General features: G+C 42.9%; 1 protein-coding gene across 9 annotated transcripts; it reads left to right on the plus strand.

The window, feature by feature from the left end:
- Positions 1-349: 349 nt before the first annotated feature.
- On the plus strand, positions 350-17,059 carry ZNF789 (zinc finger protein 789). 9 transcript variants are annotated; one of them, XM_077140653.1, is made up of 5 exons: positions 399-449; positions 3,719-3,786; positions 9,614-9,740; positions 12,801-12,914; positions 14,067-17,059. In XM_077140653.1, exons 2-5 carry the CDS (start codon positions 3,754-3,756, stop codon positions 15,071-15,073), a joined length of 1,281 nt encoding a protein of 426 aa, XP_076996768.1. In that variant the 5' UTR covers positions 399-449; positions 3,719-3,753; the 3' UTR covers positions 15,074-17,059. The 9 variants fall into 9 exon arrangements, with proteins under 9 accessions (XP_076996769.1, XP_076996768.1, XP_076996775.1 ...); XM_077140651.1 differs by lacking the exon at positions 399-449 and adding an exon at positions 626-742; XM_077140654.1 differs by lacking the exon at positions 3,719-3,786 and having other exon boundaries at positions 350-449.
- Positions 17,060-18,911: the final 1,852 nt, after the last annotated feature.

Consider the following 18,911-nt stretch of genomic DNA (forward strand, 5'->3'; position numbering starts at 1 on the left):
TGATGGTAAAGTAATAGCACGTGTATAATAGTTCATTACATATTATGTTGTTATGCTTCCTGGTCTGGGATGGCGCTCTAAAGAGTTGGTAGTCCTACAGCAGAATCACAGGAAGAGCTTTTAAAAATACCCAACGTGCCGGCGCCCACCTCCTCTAGAGAGTTTAATAAAACACTTGGCGCGGAGGTGGGGTCTTCCCCGCGCTGGGAAACCACGGCTTTACGCGAATGCCAGCCTGCCAGGGTGGGTGGGGCCTTGCAGTCACGTGAGCCCCAGCAGGCCGAGCCCCCCTCCTTTCGGCGGCCTTGATTGGCCCGGGCCGGGAGTGGGCGGGGCGGCCATGCAAGGCCGCGGCTCTCACCCACCGGATCAGAGAGTAGTGAAGCCTCCGCGCAGCCTAGAGAGGACGCGTGGGCCGTGCCGGCGGGAGGTGACCTGAGGCTCCCTGGGTGAGTCCTCCCGATTCGTAGTCTCCGGCCAACCGGCTGGACATGGGGCGAGCCGGGCGGAGAGCCCGAGAGCCGCGAGAGGGCGCCCAGGACCCGGAGCCACCGAGGTGACGCAAAGGGCCAGGCGGAGGGCTCCCCGGAGGCGGCGGCGCGGCGGCGGCGCCGAGCAGGCCTGGGGAGAAGGGAACTGTGTGATGGGATCGATGGGCTCTGGCGGGCCGGTGGGCTCTGGCGGGCCGGTGGCACGCTCTTTTGAATCTTATCTGCGATGTCACGTCTTCAGCACGGAGGAGGTAAAAGAGGAATTAAAGGCTGGTTAATAGTATGGTTTGGTTTAGTTATATGGCAACCGAGAAATTACGGACTGAGCTGCAAGGCAAAAGAAGCATTTATTTGAGGTCCTAGAATGGCAATTCGGGAAGTATAAATTTAGGTAGCAACCCAAATGGTGTCCCGTTTTGGGGTTTTCAAAGGAAAAAAAAAGGAAGATTACGTAATTGTTCAGAATGATGATTGGTGGTTATTTGAGGCTGCCCAGGTGTTCCTTAGGCCAGACAGCTTATTAGTTCTTTATCTTGCGGTTGGTTTCCGGTGCCCGGGTGCGCTCAGAATTCCCGGAAACGTTGCTGCTTATGGTTTGCTTATTTCATAGTTTGTGATAACTGCCACAATGCACAGGAGTTACTTCCTTCATGGCCTCCCAACTCTTATTTTAAATCTGTCAGCGACAGTAACTCCATTTTGTCTTTATCTCTTCTCACGGGGGGAAAACGAGATGGAAGTTTAAGCTGCTCACATTCTGCAGTAGCATTTCAGATTATGCTGGGTGCCGACTTCCAAACGCACAATAGCTATTCAGTATAGCTGAGATGATAAAAGGGTTGAAGCTTCTGCCCCAACCATTGAGCCACCGGTCAAGATATTTTTTGTGGTGTCTCCTTGCTTTAGAGGCAGTGGATCTTCCAAGTGATGTTTTTAGGGAATCCGGACCATATTATATGTGAGGAGCTTTCATAACATGCACCTTCAAAAAGAAAGGCCCCCCTTTCAGTCTGATCAGCCCGTCCCCCACTCATCTGGTCTGTGGTTCAGTACAGGGTTCAGCTAAGGTGCAATGGCTTCAGCTGCGATGATGTGCTTGAGGGCCATTTATTTTGTTTTCTTTTTCTTTTCAAAAGTGTCTGCCTCTTTCCTGAATTTTCATCAGGACTCTTAGAGACCCCGCCCTGTACCTATATGGGTAAATGAAATTTAAATTTTACAGTCTGTGGAAAGGGAATACTTTGAATGGATCTATTCTGATGTCCCTCCACCAGCCAAAGAAAGAAAATAATTGACGTTAAGCCTTCTTTCAACTTAGGTTCCTTCTAAGATAAATAGAATAAAATAGCCACCTGCTTTGGGCGTTGCGGGTGAGACAGGGACTTTCCGAAAGATAAAAACAATTGACTACAAGGCTCTTCTGGAATAAAAAATGGGATGTGTCAGGCAAAGCTGCAGTTTAAGCAACACTTGGGATTGAGCCAGTTTCATTTCAATAGAGATAATGTATGGTTTTCTGCCTTATAAGACCCTCCTCTATAGTGAGGACTTCAATGTCAACTAATCATTGTAACTCCCCTAATTGTCTTTATAAGCTGCTGAAACCTGCTCACCATTTTGAGACTCTCACTGAACTTCCTCAGGTCTCCTCTCCTTGTTCCAGCAGTTTTCACTTTCAGTAAACCTACATCTTTGATTATATTGGTAACTTTCTTTCTTTTGATAGCTCTTTACTGAGTTGAGACTAATGGTCTCTTTTCTGCCCTGAGGTGATATGTGGAATGAGTTATTGATGCCATATAACAAAATGTATTTGGAATTTATCTGTAAGTTTTTAAGAAATGGAGTGAAACCCACAGATATGTTAACAGTATTTATCTCTGTGTGTTAGGACTAAGAATGATTTTTAAAAAATTCTCTAATGTTACATGCAATTTTTATTGCAAGCAAACAACTTAAAAAAATTTTTTTTCTTAAGCTGAATTTGTGATAACCCCAGGAAATCTGAATATAATCTAAAACCTCCTGCAAGGAAAGAGTTAAGGCAGCAGGCCTAGTCTACTGAAAGTTACTGCTCTCGGGCAGGCCATGGTGGCTTAGCAGGCAGAATTCTTGCCTGCCATGCCAGAGACCCAGGTTCGATTCCCGGTGCCTGCCCATGCAAAACAAACAAAAAAAAATTAAAAAGAAAAAAAAAAGTTACTGCTCTCCAGGGGAGCCTGGAGTCCTGGTACAGACCCATGAGAGCTGGTGTTCATAAATGTGTTGATTAAAGGTGCTATTCTGTTCCCTGGGGGCAGTGGGGGTGACATGCCAGCTTGTGAGAATTGCTTAGCATAAATATCAAGATTTATTATTTGTACATGGCATCTATTTTTATGTTGGGGACCTAAGTGGCAGAATGTACCAATGGTACCAGTGTCCTGTAATATCTCTGGAGCCTGAGACCTGTGTCCCTGCAGTGTGCAGGTGGCCAGAAAGCACATCTGTTATAGTTACTGTTGAACCCAATGAGTCTCTACTCCCCACGCCTCCCAATTATGCTTGTCAGTGGGTGGGGCAGGCAGCAGGAGAAGGGTTGCATAAAGATTGGCCTTTAAAGCTTTTATACAAAGAAGTAGCCCTGTGGCATTAGCTGAAATGACCTTAATTCCTGAAGAGCTAAAAGGCCAAGTTAGAGATTAGTGTCTCCACATCTCACCAAATTGATGGTTTATTTTATTTTCAAAGGACAAGGGGGAAAAGAGAAAACCTATTTACTGTGTATAACTGGTGACAGCAAAAATAACTTCATTGTAGAATTTGGAAAATACAGGAAAGCACACAAAGATACTGAAGATCACCGTATTCCACTGTCTGTATAGAGTCCCTGAGAGTGATGATATTGAGCATATATTGACCTCCATAATACACAACCTGACACCTTGATAGCAGTACTAAAATCACTTTTATACCCTCGGCTGACACTATGGGGAGGGCAGTGCCATGGGTGCACAAAGCTTTCAAAGTTGAAATAACTTCAGCAATTCCTAAGAGGAATTCTTTTTTACTTTTGCAGTTCATTTCATTTTATCATATATTCCAACACCTAGCATGGTGACTTCCTGCCTGCTCAGGTCTTTGAGAGGGACTGCTTGATGACCCTTCTGGAATCCCCTGTCCCAGGTCTGCCTAGTGAGAGAGCTTCAAATCAGGGCTGGCCTTATTCCCTGTCTTTTCTCCTTCAGCTTAGTCGCTGCGTCCCACCTCAAAAGGCCAGGGCATGGAAGCCAGGCTCCTGACAGCCAGGTGGAAGGTGAGCTGTGGTTCCTTCTCTGCTTCCTCCCATACAATCACTGCTGCCAGGGTAAGGCTGGAGAGCCCCATAGCTCGGGTGGAACCACCTTTCTCAATTGGAGAGTTTTTCTCTTTTGGAACCATGTTCCAAAAACTTCATCTGAAGTTAGTTTCAGATCCAGGTTCTGTTACTTTTTAGATGTGTTACCTTCAACAAGTTACAAAAAGCCTTTGGGGCACAGTTTCCTTGTTTGTAAAATGGAATAAACTAGTCCTTACCACAGAGAGTTAGGGGATTAAATGAAATGGGGCATGTGAAACACTTAGCATAGTATCTAGTTACATTTTAAGCAGTCTCTAAATTTTAACTTTTCATGTTACTTTTTGTTACTATGAACTAGAGTTACTCTAAACCTACTTCATACCAGACAACTGTCCCTTGTGCTGGGAGATGGAGACCACTTATTGTCAGGGAGATAAGCTTTTACTTGCTGGAGGTGATGGTATATTTGGAGAGGCAGATATGTAAATAAATTCTTACAGTACAGGAGTAAATTCTGAACTGTTGTTATTAAAAGGTACAGTGGAAGCTCAGTTATTTTTGTAACATTTGTTACATTATGGAGGGTAATCTGAAGAAACTGAGTTTAAAAGTAGCAGAGATAATTTAGGAAGCCATTGCAAGGGTTTTGAAAGAACTGTCTTGGTCTGGAGAGAGTCTGAGTTGCAGCAGCGAGACCATGTTGCCCCAGTGTGTCCTTGTTTTCTGGGAGATCGCAAAGCTCTGCCTCCTTTTCTCCCTGACAGCCAAAGACTTCACACACAGCAGCATACAGTGCTCTTTTGTTCCACCGTTGTTCTCCCTGTCCTCAGGCAAACTCATCTGCTCATATTTTAAGACTCAGTTAAAAAATAATCTCTGACTTTCTTGGGTAGAGTTGACTAGATTACTCCTTCCTGTGCTCCCAAGTGGGCAGTCACTGGGAACCTTAGAAAATAGCTCCAGAGGAATAGCTGGGGAGGTGGGCAGGTGCAGTGCTGCTTCAGAGGCCTGTTCAGTGAGGGAAGGGAAAGAGTGGTAACAAGAGGGAAAGAAGCAGCAAGGAATGTGTTTTAGTTTATTAATGCTGCCGAAATGCAATATACCAGAAATAATGGCTTTTAAAAAGGAAATTTATTAAGTTGCAAGTTTACAGTTCTAAGGCCATAAAAGTGTCCAAACTAAGGCATCCAGGGACAGATACTGTGCTGGTTTGGAAAGCCCTGGAAAAGCCATGTTTTAATCCTGATCCAATCTTGTGAGAACAGCCTTTTCTTTTTAATCCCTATTTGATAATGTAGGTTGGGATCTTTTGATTAGATTATCTCCATGGACATATGATGTGGCCAATTGTGGGTATTAACTTTTTGATTAGATGGAGATATGACCCCACCTATTCCAGGTGGGTCTTGATTAGTTTACGGGAATCCTAAAAATAGGAAGCATTTTGGAGAGAGCAACAGAGCCAGAGAGGACAGAACCATGAGAGCCAACACAGCCAGAGACCTTTGGAGATGGAGAAGGAAAATGCACCTGGGGGAGCTTCATGAAACAAGAAGCCTGGAGAGGAAGCAAGCAGACGTTGCCATGTTTGCCTTGTGCCTTTCCAGTTGAGAGAGAAACCCTGAACATCATCAGCCTTTTGGAACTAAGGTATCTTTCTCTGGATGCCTTAGATTGGGCATTTCTACAGCCTTGCTTTAATTTGAACATTTTCACAGCCTTAGAACTGTAAACTAGCAACTTCATAAATTCCCCTTTTTAAAAGCCATTCCATTTCTGCTATATCGCATCCTGGCAGCTAGCAAACTAGAACAGATACCTTGACTCAAGAAGCGGCTGATGATGTTTGGGGTTTCTCTGTCAGCTGGAAGGGCGCATAGGATATTTGCAAGATTTCTCTCCCAGCTTCTTGTTTCATATGGCTTCCGGGGGTGAGGTGGGGGGAGTGTTTTCTCTCTGCATCTTCAAAGTCTGTGTCAGCTCTGAAGCTTTTTCTAAAATGGTTCCCTCTTAAAGTACTCCAGTAAGTGAACCCACTTTGAACAGGTGGAAAAACATCTCCATGGAAACCATCTAATCAAAAGGTGCCACTCACAATTGGGTTTAATTGGGTGAGAAAATTGATTTTTTTCACATCTGCATACAATTTAATAAAAAAGATCCCACCCAACAGTATTGATTAAAGAACATGGCTTTTCTAGGGTACACAACAGTTTCAATCCAGCACAAACTTCTTTTTTTTGATGGTTATTATTTTTTATTGATATATATTATATATTCACATATCATAAAATCATCCAAAGTGTACAATCAGTGGTTCACAATATCATCATATAGCCGTGCATTTATCATCACAATCGACGTTTTGTATGTGTGTGTAAAAAATAACATATACAAAAAAGCAATAAATTTCAAAGCACATCACAATTAGTTGTAGAACCGATTTCAGAGTTTGGTATGGGTTACAATTCCACAACTTTAGGTTTTTACTCCTAGCTGCTCTAAGATACTGGAGACTAAAAGAAGTATCAATATACCGATTCAGCATCACATTCATTTGTTAAACCCTACCTTCTCTGTATAACTTCACCATCACCTTTGATCTTTCTCCTACTCTTTAGGAGTATTTGGGCTATACCCATTCTAACATCTTTTCATGTTGGAAGGGACTGTCAATAATATGGGATAGGGGGATGGAACTAGGTGATGTTCTGGAGAGGCTGGGCCCTCTGCAGTTGAGAATTTATCTGGTCCAGGGACCCATCTGGAGGTTGTAGGTTTCTGGAAAGTTACCCTAGTGCGTGAAGCCTTTGTAGAATCTTATAAAGTGCCCTAGATATTCCTTAGGATTGGCAGGAATGGTTTTGGTTGGGGGTTGGCAGGCTATGATAGGTAGCAATTTCTAACTGAAGCTTGTCTAAGAGTGACCTCCACAGTAGCCTCTTGATTCTGTTTGAACTCTCGCAGCTATTGATACCTTATTTGTTACACTTCTTTTCCCCTTTTTGGTCAGGATGGAATTGTTGATCCCACAGTGCCAGGGCCAGGCTTATCCCTGAGAATCCTCTCCCACACCTCCCTGGATGTCATGTCCCATATAGGGGGGAGGGCAATGGTTTCACTTGCAGAGTTGGGCTTAGAAAGAGAGAGAGAGAGGCCACATCTGAGCAACAAAAGAGGTCTTCTGAAGTAACTCTAAGGCATACCTGTAGGTAGTCTAAGCTTTTCCACTATATACATAAGCTTCACAAGAGCAAGCCTCAAGATTAAAGAATTGGCCTATTTACTTGGTGTCCCTAATGGTTGACACTTTATAGGGGGTTTCTGTGATGGTAACATGCAATAGTTCCATATTTTTTCCCCATCCCTCAAAGGACTTTGCCAATACTTTTCGATTATCAGCTTAATATATTCTGGGATTTATCCAGGGATTACATTAAGCTATACAGGATTAAAGGCCCTCATTCTTATTCTGGGCTCCCTGTGTTTGGATTGTTTAAATGATCTGTCCAGACAGGTTGAGTTACGTTATGTGCTACAGAGTATAGGTTCTGGACAAAATAAACCTTTCTTCCTTTGGTGTCAAAAAGTAGATGAGGTTCTAAAATACAGACAATGTCTTCCTTACCCTTGTATTCTGAGTTACCTTAATCCCGACCTGATTGGCTTCGTTCTTATCTCTAAATACCAGATTATTCATATATAGCACAGCCTCTCAAAATCCAGAAATAACAATTACTGCTCTGGAATAAAGACACAGAACATTTATCCAAAGTATATGTAAGATCTGAGCATTTTCATAGGTTCAGGGAACAGTGGAGGAGGAGGGAAGATGTAGGAAAGGAAAAATTGTCTTTGGATCAAAGCCTGGCGATCTGAAAGAGTGGAATCAAAGAGAGGAGGAAGGAGTCCTGGGAGAGGGGAATGCTTTCCTGTGAGACGGAGGGAGGGGGGCGTGGGTAAAACTGTGGGTGAAATCCAAGGGGCTGTTTCCTGGGAAGCAACTGGCAGTGCCTTCTGAGAGGGAGGGGTGGGGGCTGAGTAACCTGACATTACAGTGTCCTTCTAGCCCCCATTACCTCTGTCCTCCAACCAGATCCAGCCCTGCAGCAGGGAGCAGAGCTGATGTGGGTGTGGGGGCCGTGCACTTAGCACTACGGTACCCATCTCGTAGGCCTAGGCGGGGCCCAGTCTGAACCACTCTGTCCCTCTTCTGGCATGAGCTGCCGGCTTTATTTATTTATATTCACTACAGGCACATGGCACAAAGACTGGTACTTACTAGTGCTCGGTAAATGCTTATTGAGGGAAAAAGCAGTTCTGAGGACTGTGGAGAGCAAGAAGTGGTAAGCAAAGGGCAACTTAGCGGAGCTACCTCGAGTGGTGATGAAGAATTCTGGCCCCTGCGCTCATTAACCCTGTAGGTGCAGAGAATGTAGGTGGGTGACAGGGGCAGGCTGAGGAGGTGGTGGGCAAGCCTGGTCAGGGGAGGGACATTCAGGATGGTGGCAGGAGGGGCTGGAAAGCACAGGTGTGGAAGTCAGGTTGGAGAGGAAGGAAAGACAAGCCTGATAGATTGGGAGATTCTGGCTTCTGTCTCCAGGGGGGAGCTACTTGAAGCTTCTTCGGATGGGGGTGGGTGTTTCCGATGACTACTCAAGTTAGATGTTGGAGAATTTTTGCCCTTTTTCTGCTCAAATAACCTCTGAACCCAGGCAGTATACTACAAGAGGAGGGAGGGTGCTGGGCACCAGGCCTCTGCCCCAGGGGCTGCAGGAGCCCGAGTGTGGCACCCCCAACTCAGCCCACAAGATTGGAAGCACAATTGTCAGTGTCCACTTCTGGCACCCCTGTTGTGCTGAAATGCTCTCTTTGCCTCTCCAGATCCAGTCTCTACCCTTCACCCTGGATCTTGAGATCCAGCATCCATGGGCTCCCTTGCTGTCAGCTTTTGATTGGCTTTTGGCCATGGGATGGAGCAGGTAGAAGGACAGAGGCAGGGGGCCCAGGGGCTGGCCTCCACAAGGCTGCTTTCCCTGAGGCTGCAGGACGGCAGCAGCTACATTCCACTATCCAGGGCCCCAGCTCTAGCTCTGCACCCTTTCCCATGACTTTCTGGATGCCACTCCCCCTCCTCTACCCTACTCCTTTAGACCTAGTGGGTCATCATTCTCCAGAGAGCCACAACCTGCATGCTTCAACACACCTTGGCAGTTCCTTGAAGCTTGCCTATTCCTTTGTACATAGTCTCATGCTAACCTCTTCTCAGCTACCTCATTTGAGTGTGCAGTCTGTTTCCTAAGGGTAACCTGATTAGTATATGCAGTCTGTACCCCTCCAACTGCAGATTTTATTACTCTCAACCCACTTCCCCATTCTCTGTATATGTAACAGAAGTATATGATTTGTGAGAAGTAGTAGTGCATAGCGCGGGAGTGGGCGGAGTGACCTGCACCTGTTCCTGAGGTTTTATTGGAACAGCCATGCCCGTTTGTTTGCCCGCGGCTGCTTCTTTGCAGTTACAACAGAGCTGAGTAGCTGCAGCAGAAACCAAATGGCCCGCAAAACCTGGCCCTTTTCAGAAAAAGTTTGTCAACCTGAGGTATAGAAGGTAGAATGTGCCTGGCTTTAGAGTCAAAAGAAAAAGTTGATCCCTGAACCTCCTACAAAGTCTCAGGGGACTTTGGCCAAGTCCCTTACCTCATCAAACTTCAGCTTCATCACCTGTAGGATAATAACCCACGCAGTTATTATAAGAATGAACGCTGTAATGAGGAGCTTTTTGTGTTTTTGTGTTTTCCAGGAGTTGCCGTCCTTTGAGGACGTGGCTCTGTACTTCACCAGAGACGAGTGGGAAGACCTTGACTGGGGTCAGAAGGACCTCTACCGAGACGTGATGCTGGAGAATTACAGAAACATGGTCTTGCTGGGTAACGACCAGGTCTTTGTGTCTTGGCTTTGTGTGTTCTGACGCATAATCTCAGTCCCTTGCCTGCAATTCCAAAATCAGAAAAAGGTCGGAAGACTAGAACTAGTTTTATAACTCATGTGGCTACAGAACGTCAAACTCTGATTTCACCTGGACAGAAAGGTCCCTATTCTTCTCACTTGGTATGTGTACCTATATATTTAGTTTCACAAATAGTGTAATTAGGGATGGATGCAGCTCCAGAATTTGGGGAATTATGGAGTATAAAATATATATGCCGTCACCTTTTTAAAATCTAAAAAGTTCTGAATTATGAAATCTGGACCCAAGGTTTCAGATAAGGGGCTACGGACTTCAGTTATGAGTGGTTGCATGTTTTTGGTGGGGGGGTTGGTGGTGCAAGATCCAGGAATCGAACCCAGGTCTCCCACATGGAAGGCAAGCATTCTACCACTGAACCACCGGTGCACCCCGACAGTTGCATTTTGTTTTAGAGTTCAGAGATAATTCATTCTCCAGCGTCACCCTAACCCCCATCCTCCACATCTATAAGATCTCTAGCACTTGAAAAGATGATGGCCAATTTGACTTCCAAAGGCTAGCTTATTCTCTTAAAAAGTCTCTTTTGCTTTCTTCTCTCTGGAAATGAGCAACTTCTTTATTTGCAACACCAGTGGGAACCAGGAATTCATTCTTAATTGTAATGTCATTTCTGATCCTTCAGTGCTTCCATCTTCTCAGGAACCTTCCTTTGTCTTATTCCAAGCATTGACCCCTACTGTGGGGGTTTCCTCGTCCTCTGTCTCTCCTCTCACTGGCTATTTTGCACAGTCTAGTCTTGACCACCTCTTATAAGATTGTCTGCTCACCTGTGGTTTTTGTACTGTGCATTGTCTTTTGTGTGTGTGTGTGTGTGTGTGTGTGGGCAGGCACCAGGAATCGAACCCAGGTCTCTGGCATGGCAGGCAAGTACTCTGCCTGCTGAGCCACTGTGACCTGCCCTGTTCGTTGTCTTTTTAGAGGCCTTAAAAGAACATAATTGAATACTTGGAAGTATAAAATAGTATACAAGGTGGGGAAAACATGCCCGGGTAACACTGTTGATTTTCTAGAATATTTTCTTCTAGTCTTTGGTTCAGTGCTTTTTAAAAATATAGCTGAGCATATTCTATGTATAATTCTTTAATCCCTTTTAAATTTAATACTGAGGCATCAGCATTTTCCATAGGTTATTAAAATCTGCCATAAATAGTGATTGTGGTAGTCAGGTTCAGATATCAACTTGGCCAGGTGACGATGCCCCATTGTTCTGTTTCTATGGACTTAAATCATCAGTATATGAAATTCATCTGTGGCTGATTGCATTTGCAGGTGGCTAAGGGGAGTGCCTTCCACGGGGAATGAGGTTTAATTAAATTAAATTAAACCTCAATTTAATTTAATTAGGCTTAAAAGAGAGAGGTCAGAAGAGAGCTCAGCAGCTTAGCTCAGACACTTGGAGATGCAGAAAGGAATCGCTCTGGGGAAAGCCACTGGAACCCAGAAGCCAGGAGAGAAGGCCAGCAGATGTCACCGTGTGCCTTCACATGTGCCAGAGAAACTCAGATGAAAGCTAGCTGTTTTTCCTCTGAAAAACTATAAATTTTTAACTAAATAAACCCCCTTATAGAAAGCCAATCCATCTCTAGTGTGTTGCATTCTGGCAGCTTTAGCAATCTGAAACAGTGACCATAGTATGATTCTTTTGTATGATCCATAGTAATTCATCATTTTCCCATTTGGGGACATTTAATTTGGCTTTGTTTTTGTTGGTTGGCTTGCCAGTAGGTTTATCATTTCTATTTTATAATGTTCCAATGGATGTTTCTTACTATACATTTTTACATGCATTTCTGATTATTCGCTAAACTATATTCCCAGAACTGAAATTTTGGAGTTAAAGAGTATGGGCACTTTAAGGAATTAATGCATGATTTTTCAAGAAAACTTGTACTATATCTTAAATATCTGTATTTGAAGCTTCTCTTTTCTTTGGGGGGGGGGGGGTGTATGGTCCGGGAATCAAACCCAGGTCTCCACATGGAAGCTGAACATTCTACCACTGAACTGCCTGTGTACTCTGTATCTCAGATTTCTGAATTTGAGATCACATGTTTTACTCTATTATTTTTTTATGAAGATTATACATTCTTACTTTAGAAATTTGGAAAATATATCAATGAATAAAGAAGAAATGAAAACTCATCTGCAGGACCTCTGCCCAGAAATCACCACTATTAATATTTTGGTTTACTTTTTCCTATAGATACAATTTTTTAAACAAAATTTGGATCATGCTATACATGAGTTTTACATTCTGCCTTCTAATATACTGGGAGCACTCTTCTATTTTAAAAACTATTCAATGAACCCCTTAATTTTTAATATCTACCTAACACATATGCCTTCCCTATTTTAACTTGCTATCCTACATTTAGTCACCCCCTGTTGACATTTAGTTGACTTCTACTTTGGCATTGCTAGAACACCGCGCAGAACATCTCTGGTATGCTAATTTCTGTCCTCAATTTTCCTCAGGATATATTTCTAATAATGAAAGTACCAGGTCTGGGCGGGCCGCGGTGGCTCAGCGGGCAAAGTGCTTGCCTGCTATGCCGGAGGACCTCGGTTCGATTCCCGGCCCCAGCCCATGTAACAAAAACGGAGAAACAAAATACAATAAAACAAGAAAATGTTTAAAAAGATGTTTCCCTTTCTTCCTCCCTTCCTTCCTTCTATCCTTCCTTCCTTCTCTCTGTCTTTCCTTAAAAAAAAAAAAAAAAAAAAAAAAAAAAAAAAAAAAGAGAAAGTACCAGGTCCAAGGGTACAAATATCATCCAGGCTTTGAGTAAAAGTTCTCACGAGTCTGCAGACATGGTGCCCGTTGCTAGGCTCTCCAGCCCTTTTGCACGCTGTCCTATCTCTCTGCTTGTCACTAGGACCGAAGGGGTTTAGACTGAGCTCTGGGACATCTCTTTGCGACTCACTAACTGCCACATCCCATTTACTTCCCTACGAGTAGGATTTAGGTTTCCCAAACCTGAGGTCATCTCTCAGCTGCAGCACTGGGAAGAGCCATGGATGCTGGACCTGCCGAGAGCCGGGAATAGGAAGGCTTCCAGTAGTGCTTGCCCAGGTGGGTGAGGAGGAGGGCCATATGGACACGGTGAGGAAGGGAAGTCATGCCCGTGGAGCCCGTTCTGTGCACCAGGCACTGCACCAGGCATGGGGCATGTATTCTATCGCTTAGCCATCCTTCTCTCCAGGAAGGTAGCAGGTGTGATCGTGACCCCATTCTCCAGGGGAAGAAACTACAAGGGTAACATAGCTGGTACACAGTTAGGCTGATAGATTGGGATTTAATTTAAGTCTTTCCAAAGCTCATCCTCTTTGTCCTGCAGTAAACTGCTTCTCTGAAGTAGTGGGTCTGGTGTTTTCTGGGTGACGGCTCTCACGGTACTCTAGGAACTCCTTTACATGCATTACTTATCCTTCCTACATACTATTTCTTCCTCCCTTACTTTCATTGTGGTCGTCATGTTCCCTTGGTATTCTTATTTTCTTCTACTGATTATGTCCTCCTTGCCCCTCCTACCCTCTTTACATCCCTCTACTCCAGGTTTCTTAGCCTTAGCAGTACTGATATTTGGGGCTGGATAATTTTTTTTTTGTGAGGAACTGTTCTATGCATTGTAGGATGTTTAGCAGCATCACCGACCTCTACCCACTAGGTGCCAGTAGCATGCCCCCAACTTGTAACAATCAAAATGTTTCCAGACTTTGCCAAATGTCCCCTGGGTAGGCAAAGCCTCCCTGGTTGAGAAACACTGCTCTATTCACCTACTTCTTTGGTTCTATCCTATACTTTTTCTCTTCTGTTCTTCATTTTTAATGAACTTTTTCACCCAGAATTATTTAAAAATATTTATCTGGAAAGTATAAGATACTACTTCTCCTACATTTATGTAACACTGCTGATGCAGATCAGCAGGCACAACCTGAGAATGAGTTGTTTTTCCAGTAATGGAATGGATCTCTTCTGTTTTCACATTCCTTAGCACACGTTCTCATGCATTCTTTGGTCGATCAGTTGATGTCAAGAGTTCTTTCTGTTGTGAAGCTAAGAGTACTATTAAATTCACTATTTTGGCCTCTTTAGATTAATGATGTAATAAAGCGAGCACACCTTAAGTTTCATTTGATTGTCTGATGTCACAAACAATTGGTTTTGCCTTTTTTCCTTCTGTAGTGCACAGATTGTTTATCTATTTTCTTTTTATTTGGTCAGGATCTGAAGCCAGATGCAAAATGAAAAAGCTAACCCCAGAGCAGAAAATTTCCGAAGAAATGGAGTTATATAAGATAGCAGTGGTGAAACAAAAAAGGGCCAAGAACTCTTCAGAAAAAATATATACATGGCAGGAACTTGTGGATAACTCTAGGCTTGTGTTCCCTGCTGGTGGTGCTGAATGTAACAAGGGCTTCCTTCAAAACCACAACCTACCTCAAGCCCAGAATCCTCAAACCAGGGAGAAATGGGGCAGATATGACGAGTACAGGAGACCTTTCAATCAGAGACTCCTGCTTGTGAGGCATAAGCCAATTCTTACCAAATGTTACAAATGCAGTGAATGTGGAAGAGTCATGAGGCGAAAGGCCAATTTTATACGCCATCAAAGAATTCATACTTCAGAGAACCCCTTTGAATGTAACATATGTGGGCAAGCCTTCAAACAGAAGTCGGTTCTTAATGCCCATAAACAGTGTCACCCACAAAAAAACCCATATAAATGTCATGACTGTGGAAAGTTTTTCCGCCAGCTCTCCTACCTTGTTGAGCATAAGAGGACTCACACCAAAGAAAAGCCCTATAAATGTAGTGCATGTGAGAAGACTTTTAGTCAGAATTCAACTCTTATTCGACATCAGTTCACCCACAGTGGAGAAAAACCCCATAAATGCCTGAAATGTGGAAAAGCCTTTGGTCGGCATTCAACCCTTATGAGCCACCAACAAACTCACACGAAACAGAACACCCATAAATGCAGTGAGTGCGGGCAGTGCTTTGGTCGGCACGTAGACCTCATTCAGCATCAGAGAACCCACACCAAGGAGAAATTCTTCCAGTGTAAAGAATGTGGGAAAACTTTTAGTTTTAAAACAAACCTTCACCGACATGAGGTCCTTCATACTGGAGAGAGACCCTATAAATGTGACAATTGTGGGAAATCTTTCAGTTGGCGCACAAGCTTTATAAAGCATCAGGGGACTCACAGAGGACAGATGGCTACGTGATACTGACGGGGAAAGCTACCTCTTAAATATCAGAACTTTACCTCCACTGCAAGTATATTTAACTTACTTGTTTCCTAAAATGTAGTAAAAACTGAAGTGGTGTCTCTGTGGGGACCCTCTTTTTGTACCTAACCTTCCCGCTGTGGTCAAGAATTACTTCACGGAAAATGTAATAGACTGTTCTGTTGTGTCCAGAATCCCTTGAACCCCCATAGTCTGATTGTCTCCAGTCTAGTTCAAGCAGAAGGGGGGCCAGCAGCTTTGCCCTGTGGTTCCTCCCAGGCTGGGAACCAGTTGATGGACAGTGAGTGGTTTATGATGCCTCTCTTTGGTTCATGTAGAAAAGATCTGATACAGCATAGACTTGTAAAAACAATACGAAGGCTTCATGCTAGCAACCAGCAAAATGTTTTCAAAATAATAACAGTATTTTATAGGTTCTTTGAGAGTTCTAAGTCAATATTTTTAGCAGATGCTGTTGGTACCCTGGCCATGTCCCTCTAGCTAACCCCCTTCTGTGTGCTTCTTCCGATTGGCAGTATTTGTCTCCCTCTGACTGCAGGCTTTTCTAAAACCATGGAAGCCCACTGCTCCTGCTGTGTAGCCTTCAACCACTGGTTGATGACAATTCAAATTTAAATACAAGATCACCATCTTTGCTTGTGTACAGCATTTTTGAAGCTTCTGTTTTACAGCTTTCCATGGGATATACGCATTCACCCGATGATAGATGCTTTATTGGCTGCCTCCCCTTCTGTGTCTCTTCTCCAGTCCCGCTACCACTGTTTCCACAACTCCCTCTCTCAAATAAAATTTCTATTCAAAAGTTTTTTCTGGTCTTTAAGGAGCCCTTTTGTTTCCACATTTATTCTAACTCTTAGGTTCAGGTTAAATAAGCTGAGCTGATTATATTACTCTCCCTACAACTCACCAAAACAGGAAATCCATTTGAAATTATTCTACCATATCTAACATTGTAGATGGCATCTTGGATCTACATTTATAAACTGCTGCTATTTAGACCTCGCATAGTACTCAAATCCTCTCTATTTTATTCTTTTCATGTCTTACCGTGACTTCTTAGCTGGTATATATAAAGGGTTTAAATCAGTTCTATTGAGAATGAGAAGAAAGCAAGTGGCAGCCCATATAATTGGGGAATCTTATGCCTTGCATGGGGAGAGAACATGATGAGTGTTGTATTGTAAATGGGGCTCAAAATACAAAATCTGCATTTATGTACTGGTCAGTATGAATTGGCTAGAAGAAAGGGTTGCGAGTTATATTTCCCTAAGGAAAATACAGAAGTTGAAACTTCTGACTGAGAAGGAAGTAAGCCACAGAGAGAGAGAAGCCCCGCTTAAAACAACCTTGGGAGATGGGTCCAGGCCTAAGTACGCAGAAGTCTGCCTCAGGCTGTGCTACCTATTCTCTGTTTAGATGATGCCCAAGCCTCCAGCTTTCTAGAAAGACAAGGAGGGGCCCAGCTAAGTTAGGACCTACAAATAAGATGAAACACGCCTACCATGAGCCATATCTGTCCCAAGGGTAAGATTATCCAGAGCTTCCCTGCTGAAGGTGGCAGCCATTAGCCATATTGATTAAAAAGAAGAATGAAGTGGGAGGATTAACACCTCCTAATTTTAAAGCTTATTACAAAGTCACAGTTGTCAAAACAGCATGGTACTGGCACAAAGAAATAATGACCAATGGAATCAAATCAAAAGTGCATGAATAGGCCACCAAATTTTGGTGAACTGATCTTCAACAAGGTCCCCAAATCCACTAAACTGAGAGAGAATACTCTTTTCTATAAATGGGAATGGGAGAACTGGATATCAACAACCAAAGAATGAAAGACAACCCTTACCTTACACCCTATACAAAAATGAACTCAAAGTAAATCAAAGACCTAAATACAAAAGCCAGTACCATAAAACTCCTAGAAAAAAATGTGGGGCAACGTCTTCAAGACCTAGTAATAGGAGGGAGAAACTTTATACCCAAAGCACAAGCAATGAAAGAAAACATAAATGGGAACTCCTCAAAAATCAAATGCTTCTCTGCCTCAAAATACTTTGTCAAAAAGCTGAAGAGGCAGCCAACTCAGTGGGAGAAGATATTTGGAAATTACGTGTTGGATAAAGGTTTGATATCCTGTATACATAAAGAAATCATACAACTCAACAACAAAAGAACAAACAACTCAATTATAAAATCAGCTAAAAATATGGATAAATATTTTTCCAAAGCACAAATCAGATAGGCAAAAAGTACATGAAGAGATGCTCATTTTCATTAGCTGTAAGGGAAATGCAGATCAAGACTACACTAAGAAAGTACACGGGTAGTTCAGTGGTTAGAGTACCTGCCTTCCATGTGGGAGACCCGGATTCAAATCCTGGACTATGCACCAAAAAAAAAAAGACTCCAATGAGATATCACCTCACACCTATAAGAATGACTGTTATTAAACAAATGAAACTACAAATATTGGAAAAGATGTGGAGAAACTGGAACATTTATTCACTGCTGGTTCAATGGTACAGCCTCAATGGAAGACAGTCTGGTGGTTCCAACCTTAGGAAACTAAATATTGAGTTGCCCTAAGGATCTGGCAATACCACTACTTGGTATATCCCCAGAAGAGCTAAAGGCAGTGACACAAAAATGTATTTGTATATCGATGTTCATAGCAGCATTATTCATAATTGCCAAAAGACAGAAACAATCCAAGTGCCCATCAACAGGCAAATGGATAAACAAAATGTAGTATACACATATGATGCAACATTATGCAGCAGTGAGATGAAATGAGGTCCTGAAGCATGTGACAACATAGATGAACCTTGAGAACATAATGCTGAGTAAAATAAGCCTGACACAATATGATTTTGCTCTCATGACCCTGGTAAACTCAGAGGCATATAAACAGAGGGGACCTAGAACATAGGGGACCTAGAGGTACACAGAACCTAGAGATGGGTGAATGGTTAGCTCATAAGATTGAGCTTAAATGTAAAAGAATAGATAGAAGTAAAGGCAGTTCATTACTGGGTCTATAAATAATATTGCCATATTATAGGTGAACATGATTGAAAGGGTTGTATCAAGCCAAGTATCCCACCAATGAACACTACAAAGATAAAGTTCTTGCATGATCTATTAAAAAATATGAATCTTGTAGAAAAAGTAAATAATACAGGTATGGGGGGAAACTACTATTGCATGCTATGGTCTACATTTAACAGGATGACATCAACAGTACCACAGAAATACCGGGGGTAAATAATTGGTGGTGGGGGGGGCACAGGGCGAGGGGGGACAAGAGTTAAGGGGAGATTTGGATTTTCTATTTGGTGAGGGTGTATTTATTGGTTATTTTTCTCTTTGGAGCAGTGAAGAGTGTTTAAAATTGACAGTGTTGATTGTACAACTAAATGAGGATACCGTGAGACATGGATTGTTGACTTTGGACAATTACACACATGCCTAATGGACACAGGTGGCTGAAGGATACACTGATAAGTAGAATGGTGAACTGTCAAATATACATATGATGCAACATTGTGCAACTACAGAAAGAAACAAAGTTGTGAGGCATGCAATGAAGTGAATGAACCCTCAGGGACAATATGTGATGCAAAATAAGCCAGAAAGAACTGAACAAATAATGTATGGCCTCTTTTAGAAAATACTTATAAGAAAACTGGGGTCTGGATTGTAAACTCCTACAGCAGTCACACTTAATTCAGAGCTATAAATATTATTTCTAGATTTTGAGACACTATGCTATATAAGTATAACCTATTTTTCCCTGGAACTTTGGGTACCTGTG

Source organism: Tamandua tetradactyla, chromosome 23 (genome assembly GCF_023851605.1).
Source record: "Tamandua tetradactyla isolate mTamTet1 chromosome 23, mTamTet1.pri, whole genome shotgun sequence".
NCBI lineage: Eukaryota > Metazoa > Chordata > Mammalia > Pilosa > Myrmecophagidae > Tamandua > Tamandua tetradactyla.